The sequence below is a fragment of the Diachasmimorpha longicaudata genome, chromosome 3 (assembly GCF_034640455.1).
Source record: "Diachasmimorpha longicaudata isolate KC_UGA_2023 chromosome 3, iyDiaLong2, whole genome shotgun sequence".
In the NCBI taxonomy this organism is placed as follows: domain Eukaryota; kingdom Metazoa; phylum Arthropoda; class Insecta; order Hymenoptera; family Braconidae; genus Diachasmimorpha; species Diachasmimorpha longicaudata.
The window spans coordinates 8,083,309-8,101,630 of record NC_087227.1 but is presented as its reverse complement, the minus strand read 5'-3'; the positions used below and the strand labels follow the sequence as shown (position 1 = coordinate 8,101,630).

Sequence of the window (18,322 nt, the reverse complement as noted above, 5' to 3'; positions counted from 1 at the left end):
TCCTCAAATGTTCCTGTTATGCAACCTAACTAATAAGTCTCGCCGCAAAATTCATTGAATAATAACCGGTAAAGTTGATCAAAATTGATGGAATAAATAAATGAATGGTTTGACACTCACCGGTGCTGGGTGATAAGAACAGCTACCTTATCTCTGCATTCAGCTAATCCATTTTTTAGTATGCACTCACACTTAACACTAAACAATTGCTTAATTTTCACTATTAAACAGAAAAAAAATGACCTTTTTCACTATTTTTAAAAACACTGACTCACTGAACCATTGCACTCACGAAAAAACACTTACCCGCGAGCGGTGATTTTTTTCACCACAGCGTGAGGAAAAAGGAATGTTTTGGGCACGTAAATACGTGCCCAAAATTTTACTTTTCCACACGGTGTGATGAAAAATAATAAACAAAGCATGTAGAATGAATACCAGCTTTTAAACATGACGAAAAAAAAAATTTTACACTTTAAAAAATTTATATGACCCTAAATAAAAATTTACTACATTTTACACTTCGTTAAATTGTTAAACAAACAATTGATTTACGCGGGAAAGACACCATCTCGTGGGTTTACTATCACGTCGGTAGACACACAACTTGTAGGTACACTTTTCACAAAAAATAAATCACTAATCAAAATTTGTCTTATTCACAATTCGTCTTTTTTCCACAAAATAGTTAGTTTTTGAGGCACTCAAAATACTCCATAATCACGATTAAATGTTCCAAAATACTCAATTTGTCTATTAGTAGGTTTCTGTAATTATAGCGTTTCCGATGTTACCAGCAGTGAGCCTGCTAACTGCTTTACCGACGGAGTCAAAAAACCGTTGGTCATGTTCAAAAGTCATTTGTTGAAAATTATAATCTTTCATATCGTAGTGAGATATGTGAGTGCCAGAATAATCTTCGAATCATTTCTCAAATCGTCCATTAATTGTCAAATTATTATTTTAATTAATTTTGCTCACTAGTGGTTCGTTTGACGTTTTTCTCAATAGGCAGTGAGTGCCAGAAAGATCGTTTAAAGGTAGAAGCCAGCCACCATCTCTACATGTGCGCAAGGAAGTGGCGCAGTAGACCGACGAGGTTTTGGCCAATTTTCTATTTGTTCTATTGCTCGTATCACACAAAAATACGTCTCTATTCCATGATGTAGTTATTACTCTCCAATTATATTGATGATTTATTGCTTTTTTAGTAATGACTGAACTGGTTTTACTCTCATTGATATGGGAAATTACTGAGAGGAACGTGGGCGCCTGTGGTCGGCACTAGAGCTGTCGCCATTTTGATGGTGCGCACCAGACTGCGCAATGGCACAGAGGTGCTTTTTTTTTTTGTTAGTTTTCAGTATCAAATGGATTGAAATACAGAAAAATACTACTCAATTCAATAATGAAATCGTTGCCAGCCATCATTATTGAGTGATTATTGTCTTTTTAATAATAGATGAGTTAATTTTACCGGGATTTTACTGCAAATACGTAGGACGCACGCCAAAGCCGCAGCTCGGGACTACAGGTTCACGGCCATCTTCGATATGCGCGGAAAACTTGCGCATACGATTGCGTCCGTTAACTTACTTTTTTTTTTGGTGGATTTTCCACCGGCCCTAGTGTTTAAAATACACAATAATTTACCTCAATTCCATGATAAAAACATCGCCGTCAATGACTTATCACTAATTACCGTTTTTTTTCTACTTATTTCGCTGATTTCTCTCTATTTGTAGGAAATACGTAGGACAAACGCCGGCGTTACCTCAAACAACAACGGTGATCTGTGGCCATCTTGACTCGGCGCCGGCTAGTTGCGCAGTGGGAATTTGAACTAGGAACCGTTTAACATTTTGTTTGTGAATTAATAACGGTTAATGATCAATAATCAATGTCATCAAGTCTTCTGACATTAAAATTATTTAGTATTAATAATTACTAGTGGCCATAAATCGACGTCATTAAGAGTTGATAATTAATGTAATGAAAAACATGTAATAATGAATTCAATTAACTTTTTGTAGTTGAAATTGTGTGCTACTAATTATCCCTAATTGCCATAAATGCTCACCATCAATCATGGGTAATAATTAATTAGAATAATGATTAATAACTAATAATCGACGACAAAAACAAAATGTGGATTTCATGAAATTTTCAATATTTCTTGTTTGAACAATGCGATTTGAACGAATCAAAGCTCATTTTAAAGCTAAGAAACAACCCTTAAAATGGAGGGAAAATCGTTGAAATTCACTCTAACAATCTCGCGATATTGAAGATTTAAGGCAATTAATTCACTAGCCACTTCCCCATATGGAATTATTCAAGACAATTCATTTTAAATATTCTGAAATTATATTTAAATTTGTTCAAGGAAAATTTTAAAACTCTTACAATGGTTTATTAATTACTTGTTACTGTTGACATCTTTATTATCATTATGGACCTTAATACTAATCGTAGATGCGTCGAAAAATGAAATAATAATGAGGAAAAACTAAGTATCATTCTACGGAAGTCCATAAAGTTTCAATGTTCGGTCCATACTTGTCGATGCCAAGTACTGTGCATGCCTGCCAAATCGAACTCCCGTTGCTGTTGCTGTGTGGTCGTTGAGAACCTTCAGTTCCTGCCATTGCTTGCACAAGTAAACTCTGAAATTAATAAATTAAAAAATTATTCATTATGATGAGCCTGACCATTTTTCCAGACATTAAATGTTACAAATTACTCAAATTAATGAATTAGTCAATGTGATGAAGATCTATAATAAAATCACTTGAAATTGTCAATCAAAATTGACAATGAATTTACCTGACGTCAGATCCAGCAACAGCAAGATATGTTCCACTCTGATCGAAGCACAAATCCTTGACCTCGTAGCCCTCGTCCAACTGGAGAGTCTTGAAGTTCTTCAGTTTCCTCAAATCCCACAGCTTGACACAACAGTCTTCAGCAGCTGTCGCAAGATAGTATCCGTTCTCTGAGAAGCTGATCGCAGAAATGGGTCCAGAGTGTCCAGGGAAATTGGCGACGTTGGATTGCTCCTTGAGATCCCAGATTTTCACCTGAGAGTCCTGAGTTCCGGTTCCAAAGATCAGACCGTCAGGATGGAATTGAGCGGTGGTCAGAGGCTGGCTGCCTGGGCCAGCGACCTTAGTGAGTAGTCTCCCAGTCCTGATATCCGAAAAAGCCCAGTGTTGATCCAGGGAAGAGCTGAGCAAATAATCCCCAGTTGGATGAAGGGACAATCCAGTGACTGGGGCATCATGAGCCCTCAGCAGCAGAGTTGTCTGGCTGGTTCCCACATTCCAAATGCGAATCGTCGAGTCTGGAGATGCCGTCATAACTACATCCTCGTCAGGATGATAAATAACCCTTGTTACTTTCTTGGTGTGTCCCTTCAAAATAGCCACCACCTGCTCGGTGTCTTTATTGAAGACTGTGGCATTTTTGTCAGCACCTCCAGTCAATATTTTACTGGTATCAGCACCGTGAATGTCCAGAGCAAGGATTCCTGGCACTGATGCACTGTGCAGACCCTGGAGTAGACGATTAAGATTTTATTATTTCCACGAAAAAATATATCTTGACCTTTTTCGAGGGGAATTTAATTCTCCAGGAAAATGTCTAAAGACATTTTCTCCTAAACCCGCTCCTTCCCCCGATAAATCGCCGATTTCCATCGAAACCCCCAGATTTTTCCTCATGAATTCTCTCCCACTCAAAATTTACAACTGGACAAAATTTTAAAAGATAATAAATCACTCACCGGATGTGAAGCAAGTGTTTGGAAGCTTCTGATGCTCTCAGCCGGGAGTAGATCCTCAGGAATGGACCTTCCCCTTCGCTTTCTCTCCTGTGTGAGGACCGTCGCCCTCTCCTGAAGTATCTGAATGACATCCTCAGTGATACCAGCTTGCTCTGTCGGCTGGACAGCACCACTTCCAGCCTCGACTGCCACTGCTGGCTGGGGTATGGCAGTGGGAGCTATGCCAGCCTGGGGCTTCAATGTTGCCAGAGCCTCCCTGGCTGCTGTCAGCTCTTTCGTCAGTCTCGCGATCACTCTGCAAGCTGCATCGTGCTGATACAGAGAGTGTGACAACTCTTGTCTGCATGTCTGAAGCTGCTGGCGAACAGTGAATGCGTGCAGCATCTGTGCATCCCACTCGTCTTGGAAGATTTTCAGAATTGCTGGGATCGAAGTGGCACTTGGGGGCTTTGGTTTTACTGTTGGACTCACTGGTGAACAGAAAAGAGAGTAGACATTAATATTGTGTTATTTGGATATTTTTCATTGGAATTGGTAATTTAGCTGTCTCGTCCGAGGTATCAAGAATTATTAACAACGATCACAAATCAATGAAACTTACCATTAATCTCGATCAACTGCTCTATAGTGAGCTCTTTCCCATTGATGGGATCAACTCCATTGTCAGCAACATATTTCTCAATCAATCTCTTCTCGAAAATGCACCCAGAGACTGGAGAGACGACCGGGTGCTCTGGCACTTCATTTGAAACTGAAAAAAAACCTCTCGATAAATTAAACCAACATCTTCAATGGTAAACAAAAAGAAATCCGAAACGTCTTCAATAATTTATTGACATTTCCTCTCAAACAGACTCCTTCCCCCATTCCCACCCACAAATTCATGAATTGCATGTCATAAATTTTTCAGACACCAAAAAAAAGATAAATAACAACAATATATAAATAAATTGAACCAAAGCCGTACTGCAACATTTTTTCTCATGTTTTTCAAATGACCCAGACGCTTTTTTGAGGTTAGCGACCCACCGGTCCCCAAATACTTCTCAAAACGCCAAAACAAAATAATTATTTCCTCGCGAACTCTTGAAAAGCCTTTGAAAAATTAATAATGAGTGGCACAAAAATCTTTTAATCTCGAAAAGCAATAAAATTATGGAAAAAACTCACTTGAACATGAGAACGCCATTGCTCCACGTTTGTCGGTGCTTGTGACGTTGTTCTAATGCTGGTGGCGTCGCAGGAGATCAATCTCATTGGTTGAAGGGTGGCGAGTGGAATAGAATAATTGTTCAAACAATTGCAAAAATAAAAAATGAAGGGGATTTGTGTTGTTGTTCTCCTGGGGATCTGTGCTGGAGTTTCGGCTAGCGGTAGTGCCTACGTGCATGCAATTGTTGAGGTTATTATGATCGTCATTGCTATTGATTCTAAGCTTTGGGGTTGAAGTTCTAGGTTAATTCGCGATATCTGGAGTGATTGACTGTGTTCGCGACATATTCACGATTTTTGTTGTTTCAGAGTTGCTCTGGATGTTCCTTGAACCGTCTTCCTGATGTCAAGGAGTTCATAAACGAAGATTTGCCGCTCTAGTATCCTTTACATGATTATTTTGTGGTGCATGAATGAAGTGAGACAAGTGAGATTGATTTTTAGTTGATCGAAAATATTTGAGCACTGGGTGGGGCGATTTTAATGAAGCAGAGCTCATTTTGAAGCCTGAACAATTATCTTTGAAATGAGAATAATTTGGTCAGAATTCACTCTGCGGATTCCGAGATATTTCAGTAGAAAAATATTTTTTTTATTTCAAATTTTATGAATCTGTTAATGAGGAAGATTTCATGTTAATGAGGGAGTTTTGGTGTTACTCCTCGCACCTCTCTCACGTCCTGGCAGCCACATAGAATTAGCAAGCCCCCTGCCACCTTTAAATTTTATATCCTTAACACCTAATATCCAGTGATCGAACAGAGTTCAAGCACATTCAGGGAGCACCACCAGAGCTCGTCCTGTATGACAAACACAACGAGGAGGTAGAGCGTCTCCAGCTCTCCAGACTCACTCGAGAAGAGTGCAATGAGTTACTCCAGAGGAAGGGATTCATTCGCAGCAAGCACTCTAAAGACGAGATGTAAATCAAATATATCTCAGCACCTCCTCAAAACTAATCAACCAGTAAATTAAAACGTTTTTGTATCTTATTTTCTAGACAACTGACACATTATAATAAATTATTCAATCTGCTTTGACGATTTTCACGTTTTTTTTATTGACTAATTGAAGATGAAACTTCAAAAAATTTTCCCAAACATCTCCAACTATTTCATTTGATTTCTTTATTGAATCCACAAGTTCATTTTTGATTACTGTTTCAGTGTATTTATTAGATTCCCTGGATGATAAATAAAATGAAAATTTGACGCCAACAATTACTTATAGTATGTACACAAACCCACGTACAAGTTCATTGAATTTGTTCCAACGAATAAAATTGAAATCTCTTATAATTAATTATTCTTAAAGCTAGAATTGGGAGATATATTCTAAGTTAATTTGATCTCCCTAGACCTCGAATACCTTGGATATATACAGCTCAAGTTGGTTGTCGTCTCTTTGAAATTCTCAAGTCGATAGATCGTTGGATATATTTTTGTTTATGAAATAATTGGGAATTATACAGTTGTTGCAGAGTGTATTATATGTGTAAATCGAATAATTGCGAGGAAGATTTGGTTACGCCATTAAGAGCCAGCCGATAAAAATTATTGCCAGCCAAAGGAATATCTTTGAAATGTAGATGTCGTCGTCGGACTGGGGAGTCCCTCTGGGTACTGAAAATTATGATAATGGTGATGAACAATATGAGTAATGAATAGAAATAGTAGGCCAGCCAACCCTCAGAGTCCAGCACGAAAACAAAAAAACTATCAGTTTCTCTCACCAGCACTTGGTCGAGTCTCTCCAAAGTTCAGCGACGACGTGAAGAAGGCGAAAGGATATCCTCCGATGCCAAAGGACATGTGGAACCCTCCGTCCGCAAATCCCAGTCCTGTGAAGGCCGTTGAATTCTCTAGCTCTGTCCTCTGGCCCACGGGACGAGGTGGAACGTTATTTCTATGGATCCCAAGAATAATCCAAGTAAAGTAAAGCCTTTCATTCTGTATTTCATGTTCTTTTCGAGAATTATTAATTACCTGGGATCCTCCTGCTTGGCTGCACCTCTTCCATAGAGTGGAATAACTTTTTCTTTGCTAATGGCTGCTTTGCAGACTGGACAAACCTGTCTCGTTGGTCTTGTTTCTAACCATTGATGAAGACATGGCCAACTGGAGTAAAATAAATAAATTAAAAATGACGATAAATACATAAGTATACGAGAATTTTCTCACTAATGAGCAGCTTTACAAGGAAATATGTTCAGACCCTTTTTATCAATAATTAAACGATTGTAAGTGTGGATTTATTTCCGGAAACGAATTGTTCCGTACGAGATAGGCATCTTATAGCATACTGAAGAAAAGAGACAATGTGTAAGATATCGTGTCCGTGACTGGGAACTCCATAAATATTCACTTTTTTTCTACATCACGCCACTATACTATATTTTTCCAAGACAACTGACGAATAAAAGTATCAACGGTTGTAGAATTTATCATGACCTTTCCAATGCGGAGGTGAAATTAGAAGAGGAAGGGGAAATTGCGAGGGGACTTTGCTGTGATCTGTAATATCTCGTGATCGGACGATGTATTCTGGTAACGTCAGAGGTTGTTTTGAGGATTACAAAAACTTTTTGCACGTGAACAGTCATTTTTTCAATGTGACCCCTTCAATCTCGAGTCATTGGAATGTAAAGAAGGCCATTAATTAAGCAATTACTCTCAGAAGCTCAGGACCACCAAAAAAAGCAAATTCCATCATTACTGGTGCCATTATCCTTCCCTGTCCCATCAGCCCATCACAAACGAAACATTATTTCCTCTGCTCGAAGTGGAAATTCACAACGAACTGTGTTCAGTGAAGTGTCACTTCTCAAATGTCACGCTCGTTAATCACCAACTCTCCTCCACAAATAACTACTCACCAAAACAAGTGTCCACACATGCTGACAACAGCATCCTTGGCAGTGTCCAGGCAAATATTACACTCGAACATCCTGTCATCCCTCTCCTTTTCCTTCCCTCCAAGATCACTGGGCTTGGAAGGGCCTGGCTGTTCCTCCACGGTCCCCATTCTCCCAGACCTGAATCCACAGAAGTCCCATTACCCGAGGCCCTTAGAACTCCCCTGACATCCTCATAAAGTCATCACTGTCCTCATGCATGACAGCACTTGCCCCCTCCCTCGTGACCGTTCACTGGGTCATCGCAATCGTAATTGCCTCAGAGGTCGAATTAACCCCAACATAATAAAATAAACCCCAAATCAGTGGAATCACTCACAATTTCCCCTCGTATGTCTGCAATGTCCAGGCAACTAGGTCTCCAGCAGCTGTTGTTCGTCAGCTCTATCGCGAAAAAAAAACAGGTGTCCAAGAAAATAGCTATCAAAGCACGAACCCCGCCGTATTATTACTGACGTGCACAGAACAACACACACTAATGTCTTTTGCGTCGATTCCTGGTCATACTTGATGCCCCCCGCACGCCCCCGGGGAACAGTTTAACACAAGATTACGTGGCCAAAGTTCATTGACTAGCGTCACAGGTTTTCCAGGGCTTTCTAAGGAGTTTCGAAAAATTCTTCGGAGATTTCTCACAAGGGTGGAGAAAATTTTTTCGGGTGGGTTAAGATTTTTTGGGTGTTGGGTGAGGAAGTGGGGGTTGTCAGGGCTTTCCAAGTGCGCCTATTGATTGTGGAGGGGGTTTGCCTTTGTGACTAGCGGTGAGGGTTATCGGTGGGTGGTAAAGTAGAGATTTTGAAGTGACGAGCAATTCTTGGGGGCGCCGAGGAAGTAGAGGAGAGTGAGGACAAAAAAATTTAATCAGTTGGGCAAACAAATGCCTATCAATAACAAATAACTAATGATCACGCCACGAAAATGAAGAAACACGAAAATTTGTCGGGCTAACTAAAGTATCGAGTCAATTGTATCGATCAAACAATGGCCCAGGCAAACAGTCTAGTCTCCCGAAGAATGTCGAGGGGACGTCCCTCCAAAGCTAAGCCCCAGAAGCCTCTAACTTCTGTCCTCCAGCAACGAAAACACCTCAAAGTCTTCGAGAATGGGCTCGACGTCACTCCAAAACTCCTGACCCATCGTTTTTATCCCACAATCGAGGAAAATCGGCTAACAGCGTACGATACTATTGGAATGCTGAAAACCGGAAGTGAATCCATGATGTCCTTGAGCTCCGCCGCACTGCGATCCAGCATATCCGGACTCGTATCGGTAATCGAGTAAAAATATGCTTTTAGGAGTCAGTTTTGTCACTATTCAGTTCTTTTTTCTCATTTCGTTGTTGATTATTCCATAGAAGCCATCTCCGACGCATACAACCGTTATTCCCCCCCTTGACGAGACAATGGAAAGTCTGATTGCAACCCAGGAAATTGTGTCACTTGGTGACGAGTCTCGTGCTCCCTCACCATTTTGTCTCCCAAAATTTGAAGAAGCATCGACCAAATTCCCAGAGACGGTGACGATTCTCCTGAAGGAGACGGAAACGATGATCATCTTCGAGATGCCGCAGTTGACTGCAGACCTGGACACTCCCGAGGGTCAGCAGGTGCAACAAGAGAACGAGAGGTACGAGATGCTTACCTTGGAGGGTGGACCAAAGAGGAAACTGGCAGAAGCCGAGACACAGACACGGAGGGTCCACGTTAAATCCAGGTCGACACACCTCGGAAGGGAGAGGAGAATGAATCAGGGGACTGTGGTCAATAACTGGGTCATTCATGACACTTATGCCGAGCTGGAAGGGGCTCAGAGGGTGGAAGAGACACCGGTAAACATTTGCAAGCCCTAAAGTTCGAATCGAATCGTGAAATAAAGTCATGTCAGATAGGTAATGATATCCAAACTTTGCAGGATAGGAACAAGCTTCCAAAGCTCTCGCTGACCCCAGCGACCCCCAGCCCGGAAGCTCAACTGGCCGAAATCAGCAAGAAATCGTCCTTCAAAGATGCTCTTCAAATAATGGAGAGGATAATTGCCAGCAATCTCTTCATAATTCCTCAGAAGCGGTTCAAGGGTCTCTTGAAGAGTGACCCTTGTAGCCCAGACCTGAAGTTCACGTACTCCTTGAACCTCCTGTGGACGCACTCCTGTTCAGCAACGAAAGATCGTCCGGTAACTGCCTTCAGGTGGAACTACACAAACCCCAATATTTTGGCCGTTGGTTACGGCTCCAAGAAGACAACCGGTGATGGTGTCCTGCTCATCTGGTGCATGAAGAACCCGAGTCAACCAGACAGGACTTACCGATTCGAATCAGCAATCTCCGACCTCGACTGGAGTCGATCGAAGCCCAATCAGCTGGCTGTGGGGTTCTACGACGGACGTCTCCGAGTCATCGATGTGAGCAGTAGGAGTTTGGCTGTTTTGCGGGACAGCAAGACGTGAGTATTAAATAGATTAGGAGAGGTCCGAAGATCCCATCCTAATTGCTTTTTAATCCTAACTCTAGTAGCTTAATCATCTAAGTGATTACACGTTCACGACTTTTGTCCGGGTCGTTTAACACAGTAAATTCGTTGGAAAATGATGCGATTTCTTGACTCAAAGCGAAGGTCGATTATTTTTGCTCTCGGTGAAATTGTACCTATTTACTATTTCCACCTTGTTATCTATCAATTTCCCGATCTCTTCCGTAGCTCTCAATGCGCTCCGCAAAACGCTCGTTACAAAAATTTTTTTCTCGTGGATTTCGTGTTGTCATTTAAAGTGTCAATCTATCTCATGTCCCACCATTTTGTGGCACCTGATGGTAAACATCTCCGTGAAGCGACAAACTCCGTCTCTTCTCCCCACAATGGCAAGTCCAGTGGTGGCAGGGGGACGAGTACATGGACTACGAAGAGCAGATCTACACGTCCACCCAGGACGGTCGAATTCTGTGCTATCCGATCCACGAGGACTTCACCTCGACTCAGATGATGCGTATACCCAGGATTGAAGCGGAGATCTCTGGAGTTCCTCGTAAGGATTTCTGCGAGAAGGTCGACATCTCGATCCGCCGAAATCCTGGGGCTGTACTGTTAAGAAGACATCCTGAGAAACTTGACGGCTACTTCGTAGGCTCCGACGAGGGTTGCGTCCACACCTGCTCGACAAACTACCTCGATCACCACGTGGACAGCTTCCTGGCGCATGATGGGCCAATCTATGCCTTCGAGTTTTCTCCATTCAGCTCCAAATTATTCCTGACATGCGGGGCTGACTGGACTGCACGGATCTGGGCCGAGGGCATCACGGAGCCCCTTATCACCCTCTCTACGAGGATGTCCTGCGTAAGGGCGGCCGCCTGGAGCCCCAAGAACTCCACGATCCTGGCAACTTGTGCTGATAACGAGATCTCAATTTGGGATATCAAGAGGAGAACTTATAAACCCTCCTCGGTGACGCTCACTCCTGGTGGAAGACTCTGCGCTCTCGAGTTCACCAGGAGTGGAGATCAGCTAGTGGTTGCTGATATATCGGGAAGTGTCTTTGTGTACCAGCTCGAGGGGATGCCGTTCCCGCCGTTCAATCAGGTTGAACTTTTAGTAAATTCGATTCGGAAGGCGTTGGTTACAAAAGTGGAGTTGGAAAAAAAATTTTTGAAAGTTTTCGAATGATTTATGAGGAAAATTTGTTGGTACTTACAGAGGAAATCAAGTAAACTAAACTATCTATCAATATTTATAGAAAAAAATGACATTACGAAGGAAAATTCGTTCATAATTTAAAGAGGTATTCGCGTATTAATTTTTTATTTTATTATATGTTTTAGTAAAAACATACATCTGACGAAAATTACTTCCGTTAATAAATTGAAGCTTTCACTTGAACTACAAGAAATGCCGGTAAAAATAATGTTATAAACGTCAATCGAAATAGACATGCTCAAACTATTTCCGAGAAACCTCAGCCATCCAACAAATATTCTCATTTCATGCACAATTACCCCCCAATAAAACATACTCTGGCATTAATTTATGATACAGTCGACATGAAGTCGTTCCTCCCACTAACACTCATCCCCCAACCACCACTCGCCGCATGATTTATGTCTGACGTTCAAGACAACCCATTCTCCACCTATCGCTATTTTTCTAATTTCATTATTCTCAATGTGTATTATTATGAAAGAAAATAATAAGACAATAATAACAGAATTACTATTGCTATTACTATCTCAAATTTGTACTCTAAACAAATTTATGAACGTCCAGATTTCCCTAAATAACAGAAGAGCTCAGTGAGCTGATCCTTCCGTCTCTCCTGTTCGATCCTGATCGAAATTCGCTATCACTTGATTTTCGATTTTCCTCAACTCTCTCTTTCCCTTTCCATTATCCATCATCATCTCCTCACGCATAATTCATTATAAAAAAATCCGTGGATCCAAGTAGCGGTTACTTCCATCGATAAACCAACATTTTTTACTCCTCTGTCTTTATCTTTATTTCTTTGCGATTCGCGAGGAGCTGGAACACAAATCAAACGCTTAAACCGCTGATGTTTACCGGGAAAAACAATCTCCGTGAAATGTTTATCACCTGTACACGATGCGATGCAAAGAGGGGAGAGGAAGGGGATATAAAACATAAATAAAAATCACCGTAATGCAGATACAGTGTGTTACATAGTTGGAGTGGGGATTTAAGAGTCTTCGGGAGATGAGGAAAACGCGTGGGGATGGGATAATGGCGATTGAGTGGCCTGTTGTAGCTAATGCCTTCTCGTATCCCATTCCAACGTTATGTTTTGCCGTTAAGAGTAATGGTGGATATGGATTATGGTTAGCTGTTGCATTTTACGGGGTGTTAAGACAGTTTGCGAGGGGAAAATAACCATTTTTTACATTCGTCTTGATGATGGGCATATTTGGAGGTCCTGAGGGCTCTGGCTGCTGTTATTTTATTTGAAAATTGGATTTATCCGGCTGATTCTATCACTTCTCTCTGGATATTCCCCAGTGCAGTGTTTGTATGCGGTATCGTATGTGAATTTTCATGGACATCTTTGGTTCCAGATTTATATTTAAAAAATGGACTGCGTATCGCCCCCACAAGGAGAGAAGTTATTTATTCAATTATTTATTTATTGATTTATCGAAGAGCCAATAGCGGACGCTGATTATAAGGTCAATCATTGCACCAGGTGGCTGGACAGTTGAAATAAATGTTCAAAAACTATTTATTTCCGTGGAAAATCAATTTAAGAATTTTTTTGAATTAGCCCAATTTATAAAAATAAAATCTTTGCATGATGGATTAATTGACGAGCTGAATTCCAGAGCAATCCCTCATCTCGAAGAACTCCTCGATAAAGTCAAAATCATCTGAAAAATGTTGGCCAGTTCTGCTGGAAGAAGGGGTTGAGGGAGGGAGGAGGGTCCCGTGACCCCTGACCCGGCGATGGGAACGTGGAAGCCGAAGAATCCGGCCGAAATATCCCGTGCGCCCGGAGCGTGCGACCAGGAGATGCCGATCTTTGAAGAATCTCCACCTTCTCATCTTCTCCGTCCTTTACTCACACACGTTAATCCCCGGTATTCCGGACTTATTCCATTCCTCTGCATCATTCTCTACCGAGAATTATCGAAAATTGAATCGTTCCTCGCTCATTCATTTTGCGAGTAATTCGACAAGAGGGGAAATTAAGGATCCAGAGGGGGTGGGAGGGGGTTACATGGACCAGACGGAGTTTCAAAGCACTCAACAATGAATTTTATAGTTATTTATGGAGTCTATGGAGGGCGGAACATCCTGGACAGTTGGAGTCAAGCATTTTAATTTTCTAATTTGCTTATCGGAAGATGTCAGACGTGAACTGATGAACGGATACAAATATACCAGATATCTCGATGGGAATCGGTGGGTCTTGTTTCAACAATTCATCTGTCACTTCCACACAGACAATTATTGTAAATCATTGTTTAAAAAATGTAGAGATAATCCACAGAAATGTGGGAAATGAGGGATGATAATTGTTTTCACCACTCGGGGTAGAATTTTCGCAGGAAATTTATCTTCGTGCAGAAAAAAGGAAAAAATGGAGGCAGGAATGATGGTGTCTGGAATGTGTAAATTTTCATGTACCCGATGTAATGGTAAGTAACTCGTAAAGAGGATGTACGAGTATCCCAGCTCCCCACCACTGTCATTTCGGTAAAGCACCGAGCGTGTCTCGCAATTACGCTAAAACTCCAGGAGGAATAATGCCATTGGTGGTGGGGTATTTGCGCGGGAAAGCTGGAGGCCAATCGCCCCACTGCCTTCACCGCTACCCACCCCCGACCAACGGTGCAGGCGAATCATCCCAACCGCGGAAGAACTAGTCTATTTCAAGTCCTCGAAGTGTTCGCTGGATATTTCAAGATTTTTCGAAATATCAATAACCACTTGGTTCCCCACTTTGTTACTGACAAAAAAATTTTTCAGTTTGAAATATTATTTTTTCAGTGTCAACCTCGACTTCCTATGCCCCTCTGCATTGGGTCCCATGCGTTGGTGAGGAGGTCCACTAATTTTCGAGGGATTTATTTCGTCGCGTGTGCCTGTCCTTTCACGAAAAAACTGTGATTCCAATGAGTTCTTCGTCGTAAAAACATTCTGAATGTGAAATTTCGTGCTTCGAATGTGAAAGAGTTGATAAAGTGATTTTTTTTCTGGAGAAATGACTCACTTCCATTCGAAACATCTCGAAAACCATTGAGAAATCATTGAGACGCGCCGTGAGGAAATAAAGGGGGTTTTACGACGATTAAATAGCCCTTACTCATGTCTCTGGGAGTTCCAACTCTCGAAACCGTGTTATTTCTTTAAGTAGATTGAAATGATTTGATTATGAGAGAACACATGCACCGCTGGGAGATCTTATCAACAATAAGACAATGGATTTATTATCTAGAAAAATATATGATCTGAGTTCTGAACTCCTCGATGATTTTTAATAGTTTTGGAGATGTTTTAATTGACAGGGACAGAGTAGTGACAACGAGAGAAACTTTATTCGAGTCTATCCGCAGTTGATGTCCACGTGACTGTGAATGTCGTATCACCTCCTGGCGCAGTCCTCGACAGTGCAACATCCGTTTCGCTCTTCGCCACAAGAGATTCTCCAGGATCTACTCAAAGGGCACAGGCTGTGAGCTTTCTACTACCTCCATAGGCAGTTCTTGACTACACAACTTCCGTTCGGCTTTTCGTTAGAAGATATTCTCCAAGGATCTTCCCCCAAACCCTCTCGGAAACGCGATAAAGTCAGTTGCACCCCCGCAACACTCAAAATTTTATTATTTCCGATGGATCTCAGGATCTTTCCTGGAACGTCAGGATCAATTCCCCGTCTGATCCAGTCAAGGTACAAATGAGAAAGTAAAGAGAGGAGGGGATATGGGTGCGATAAAATTCACGTAGCGTGTACGATAATTCGCAGTCCGAGGAGATATAATTAAGCCCCCTGGCCTGGCTCTTATTGCCAGGTTCAAGCGTAAAAAAAAAAATTTGAAATACCATCGTCACAGGGTCAACGGGGTTAAGCATTATTCCCCCGGGGCCTGTGTGTCTGTGAGAGTCAAATTCAATTTTTTTTCATGTCGAGCGACGAATGCGAACGAATTTATCGGGAACTTTGAGGGGTTCGATCTATGTTTTTGAAAATTATCTCGATAAGGAAAAGGTTCAGAAAAAAATCGACCGAGTATTTTTTGTAGAGAATTGAATTTCCCACAAAAAATAATACGTACAATTTTTTCTAGAGGCATTCCCTATCAAGATAATTAAGAAAAACAGACAATCTCCATGGAGTAGCGAAGTGATAAACCGAGCTGAGTCAGTTTTGGGTATTAATCAGTTTTTAATGAATATCTTGGAATATTAGGGAGATAGCAAAATTTTTATCATGACCTTTTGTGTAGAGCAAATTGAGTTCCATAAAAAACGTAATGACGAAAATTCCACTATCTCCCTTAGATTCGGATATATTGCACATCAGAGACTCGACTGAGAGACGACTCAACGTATCTCACATTATTACTTAACCACTGGATTTTACCGTCGATATGACAACGAAGTAAATAATATACAGAGAAACGAAACAATGAACAATCAGTGTATGTCTCCTTGGTGGAGAGTGTGGGCTTGGTGGCAGGCTGTCTCCTGCCACCAGTGGTAAAATTCTCGAAACCACCCCCGAGAATGGGTCAGCGCAGCAGTGCCCACTTGCGCCCGAAGATCTCCCTGACATGGGTCCTGCGGGGTCAGCAGCACCCCGTCGAGCCTGATCCCAGCGTCTTCGGGAAGAAAACAACTGGTTCCTCCAGGAGCCACCTGAAGCCCGATGACACCATAAAAAGCAGTGATTTCACGAAAAATGGGATTGACAAACTCGAAATGGTAATTATTTCCAGAAATATTTCTTGCGACAGCTTTTATAACGCTTTGAAGTCTAAAAGCTCTAGGAAACTTTTCTTAGGAAATTTAATTCTCCAGAAACAAACCCTATGAGCCATTACCGAGTCGTCTTTGGGGATATTTCCCGGAAAAGTTAAGAATCTATATTTTTTTCTAGGACATTTAATTTACTGAAAAAATTGTCTGACATTTAGCTGTAAAACGACTCCCGCTCGGATAATTAGACACTCCGTGTCATAAAAGCTGTCGCGTCTCTACAATGTCGCTGTTGAACCGCTATCCCCCATCCAGATATTTAAATACCTCTGATTGCAGTCGTTGGAGAGCGAGAGAGTAGCCAGCAGACAGCTGGAGAACTTCCTCAAGTGCAAAAACAAAGAGGCAACAAAGGAAAAAATGAAGAGGGCAATTTCCGAGCCGAGTTTAGTGCTGAGGGAGTCAACAACACCGAGTGTCCATGAAAAGCATCGGCATCGGAGAGCCAGACGAACTCATAAAACGCGAAGAAACAGCAGATTTGGTTATGAGATCAATGACCTCGATTTATTCCTCACCAAGGTGATTAACTTAATGAATCTCACGAGACTTGGGAAATTTCCAAATCATGAAAAAATCCTATTTATTCATTTTGAGGGGAAATTTGTGGGCATCTTTCATAGACTAAATTCCAATAATAATAATTTTTTTTCTGCCTCCAAAAGAATTAATTAACAAGATAATTACAAATGTAAGACCTAATTTAAAGAAATTTCTTTTTTTCATCAATTAATAACGATTCCCTCAAATGAAATTAATGAATCTCTTAGAACATGAGAAATTCTTGAGTGCCAGAGAAAAATTGCTCTCTAGAGTCATTAGTCAGAAAAAAAAAATTAAGAATACGCAAAAACGGGAGTGGGTTAATCACTCTGAGTGATTAATTGAGCTAACGGATCAAGGATTGTATTACGTAATTCATGCAGGCATCGATAGAGAAGCCAGCGAACATCCCAGTGGTGATATCCTTCACGTCCATGTTGTATCAGACACAGGGAGGAATTCAGGACGAGATAGCGTTACCGTTGGGCACAGTAGTTAACGCTGTTTTTAAGAATCAAGCCTGGCTGTATGTGCAGACGCCCCACGGACAGGAGGGCTATGTGGGCTACTCGGCTTGCCTTCCTTTGGGCATCCTGCCCCAGCCCACACGAGGGCCTTGTTGGGAAAACACGAATGACGTGTTCCCTAGGCCGTTGGGTAAATAAACTCATATCTTATCACCTTTTTTTTTATTCGGTAAAGGGACAGGAAATGAAACGTATCGCATCTCCTGGGGCGGGGACTATTCATAAATTGATTGATGAATTTTTTGAGTGAAAAATAAATGTTACAACGAAATCGTAAACTAAGATAAATTAATTCATTCTGGTTTACCACTTCGTTATTGAATTAATGAAGATTAATTTCCATTCGGAAAGCTAGCAATACCTAGTGTTGTTATCCCTATTCCCCCAGGCAACATGACAGACACCGAGAAGCTCCGCGATATCAGATCGGAGTGCGGTGTCCGGACGTCGCGACGACGACGCGGTTCTCGGACCGCAGTGTCGGCCTGCGGTGAGCGGAGCGTCGACCGCCTGTACCTCAGAGCAGCGGCCAACGCTAAAAAAGCCGGCCCTCGACAGACCCTCCTGGTCATCCACAACGACTACACACCACACGAAAAGGACTCCATCGCAGTCTCCAAAGGGGACGTCGTCGCCCTCCTCAGCGACTCCACACAGGACTGGTTTTGGGTAAGGTCCAGGGATGGAAGAGAGGGCTTCATCCCAGCGGTAGTCGCTGGTCACGGATTTTTATGAGCACTGGATCCGTCCACGGGAAAAATATGGGCATCATTCACGTAATTCGCGATGAGGAGTCGTCTTCAGGGAAAAATTCTAAAGGACGTCTGCAGGTAAATGAAAAAAAAATATTGTTTCGTGTTCA

The 18,322-nt window shown here is 41.7% G+C and overlaps 5 protein-coding genes and 1 long non-coding RNA gene across 13 annotated transcripts in view; 3 read left to right on the top strand and 3 right to left on the bottom strand.

Moving 5' to 3' along the window:
- LOC135160060 (SWI/SNF-related matrix-associated actin-dependent regulator of chromatin subfamily A containing DEAD/H box 1 homolog) overlaps positions 1-854 on the bottom strand; it is a 117,121-nt gene extending 116,267 nt beyond the window's left edge. The window contains exons 1-2 of one of the 2 annotated variants that reach the window (XM_064116222.1): positions 556-854; positions 121-220 (exon numbers count right to left, since the gene is read on the bottom strand). In XM_064116222.1, coding sequence (XP_063972292.1) covers positions 121-220; positions 556-571 — 116 coding nt within the window. In that variant the 5' untranslated portion in view covers positions 572-854. Of the gene's footprint in view, positions 1-120 lie in introns of both variants that reach the window. The other variant, XM_064116225.1, reaches the window with a different exon arrangement.
- Positions 855-960: 106 nt separating this feature from the next.
- Positions 961-2,236, top strand: LOC135160104 (uncharacterized). 2 transcript variants are annotated; one of them, XR_010298503.1, is made up of 3 exons: positions 961-1,099; positions 1,212-1,337; positions 1,746-2,236. It is a non-coding gene; the product is annotated as an uncharacterized LOC135160104 (long non-coding RNA). The 2 variants fall into 2 exon arrangements; XR_010298504.1 differs by having other exon boundaries at positions 1,212-1,437.
- A 175-nt stretch (positions 2,237-2,411) lies between these two features.
- Positions 2,412-5,092, bottom strand: Prp19 (Pre-RNA processing factor 19). The gene is made up of 5 exons (XM_064116249.1): positions 4,955-5,092; positions 4,386-4,535; positions 3,785-4,254; positions 2,827-3,554; positions 2,412-2,666 (listed from the first exon to the last, which is right to left on the bottom strand). The coding sequence occupies exons 1-5, from the start codon at positions 4,971-4,973 to the stop codon at positions 2,522-2,524; spliced, it is 1,512 nt and encodes a 503-aa protein (XP_063972319.1). The 5' UTR covers positions 4,974-5,092; the 3' UTR covers positions 2,412-2,521.
- Positions 5,045-6,039, top strand: LOC135160102 (selenoprotein M-like). The gene is made up of 3 exons (XM_064116287.1): positions 5,045-5,186; positions 5,306-5,376; positions 5,748-6,039. The coding sequence occupies exons 1-3, from the start codon at positions 5,100-5,102 to the stop codon at positions 5,920-5,922; spliced, it is 333 nt and encodes a 110-aa protein (XP_063972357.1). The 5' UTR covers positions 5,045-5,099; the 3' UTR covers positions 5,923-6,039.
- A 375-nt stretch (positions 6,040-6,414) lies between these two features.
- LOC135160095 (E3 ubiquitin-protein ligase RNF185-like) lies at positions 6,415-8,383 on the bottom strand. Its single transcript, XM_064116277.1, has 5 exons — positions 8,230-8,383; positions 7,872-8,030; positions 6,982-7,113; positions 6,729-6,901; positions 6,415-6,618 (listed from the first exon to the last, which is right to left on the bottom strand). The coding sequence occupies exons 2-5, from the start codon at positions 8,018-8,020 to the stop codon at positions 6,521-6,523; spliced, it is 552 nt and encodes a 183-aa protein (XP_063972347.1). The 5' UTR covers positions 8,021-8,030; positions 8,230-8,383; the 3' UTR covers positions 6,415-6,520.
- A 343-nt stretch (positions 8,384-8,726) lies between these two features.
- Positions 8,727-16,141, top strand: LOC135160062 (dynein axonemal intermediate chain 4-like). Of its 6 annotated transcripts, none has more exons than XM_064116230.1 (6): positions 8,727-9,179; positions 9,265-9,738; positions 9,822-10,351; positions 10,738-14,449; positions 14,968-15,302; positions 15,914-16,141. In XM_064116230.1, exons 1-4 carry the CDS (start codon positions 8,892-8,894, stop codon positions 11,567-11,569), a joined length of 2,124 nt encoding a protein of 707 aa, XP_063972300.1. In that variant the 5' UTR covers positions 8,727-8,891; the 3' UTR covers positions 11,570-14,449; positions 14,968-15,302; positions 15,914-16,141. The 6 variants fall into 6 exon arrangements, with proteins under 6 accessions (XP_063972300.1, XP_063972299.1, XP_063972298.1 ...); XM_064116229.1 differs by having other exon boundaries at positions 14,920-15,302; XM_064116228.1 differs by having other exon boundaries at positions 10,738-14,595.
- The last annotated feature ends 2,181 nt before the right edge of the window (positions 16,142-18,322 follow it).

Bases quoted from the DNA above. Each gene is read 5' to 3' on its own strand.
- Prp19 (XM_064116249.1), bottom strand. The intron at 4,255-4,385 runs GTAAGTTTCATT...TCTGTTCACCAG, and splicing joins GCAGTTGATCGAGATTAATG to TGAGTCCAACAGTAAAACCA. The intron at 3,555-3,784 runs GTGAGTGATTTA...CGTCTACTCCAG, and splicing joins AAACACTTGCTTCACATCCG to GGTCTGCACAGTGCATCAGT.
- LOC135160102 (XM_064116287.1), top strand. From the start codon at position 5,100: ATGAAGGGGATTTGTGTTGTTGTTCTCCTGGGGATCTGTGCTGGAGTT. The intron at 5,187-5,305 runs GTTATTATGATC...TTGTTGTTTCAG, and splicing joins ACGTGCATGCAATTGTTGAG to AGTTGCTCTGGATGTTCCTT. The intron at 5,377-5,747 runs GTATCCTTTACA...CCTAATATCCAG, and splicing joins AACGAAGATTTGCCGCTCTA to TGATCGAACAGAGTTCAAGC.
- LOC135160095 (XM_064116277.1), bottom strand. From the start codon at position 8,020: ATGGGGACCGTGGAGGAACAGCCAGGCCCTTCCAAGCCCAGTGATCTT. The intron at 7,114-7,871 runs GTGAGTAGTTAT...ATTTTACTCCAG, and splicing joins ATGTGTGGACACTTGTTTTG to TTGGCCATGTCTTCATCAAT. The intron at 6,619-6,728 runs GTGAGAGAAACT...CATAATTTTCAG, and splicing joins AGAGACTCGACCAAGTGCTG to TACCCAGAGGGACTCCCCAG.
- LOC135160062 (XM_064116230.1), top strand. From the start codon at position 8,892: ATGGCCCAGGCAAACAGTCTAGTCTCCCGAAGAATGTCGAGGGGACGT. The intron at 9,739-9,821 runs GTAAACATTTGC...CAAACTTTGCAG, and splicing joins AGAGGGTGGAAGAGACACCG to GATAGGAACAAGCTTCCAAA. The intron at 10,352-10,737 runs GTGAGTATTAAA...ATCTCCGTGAAG, and splicing joins GTTTTGCGGGACAGCAAGAC to CGACAAACTCCGTCTCTTCT.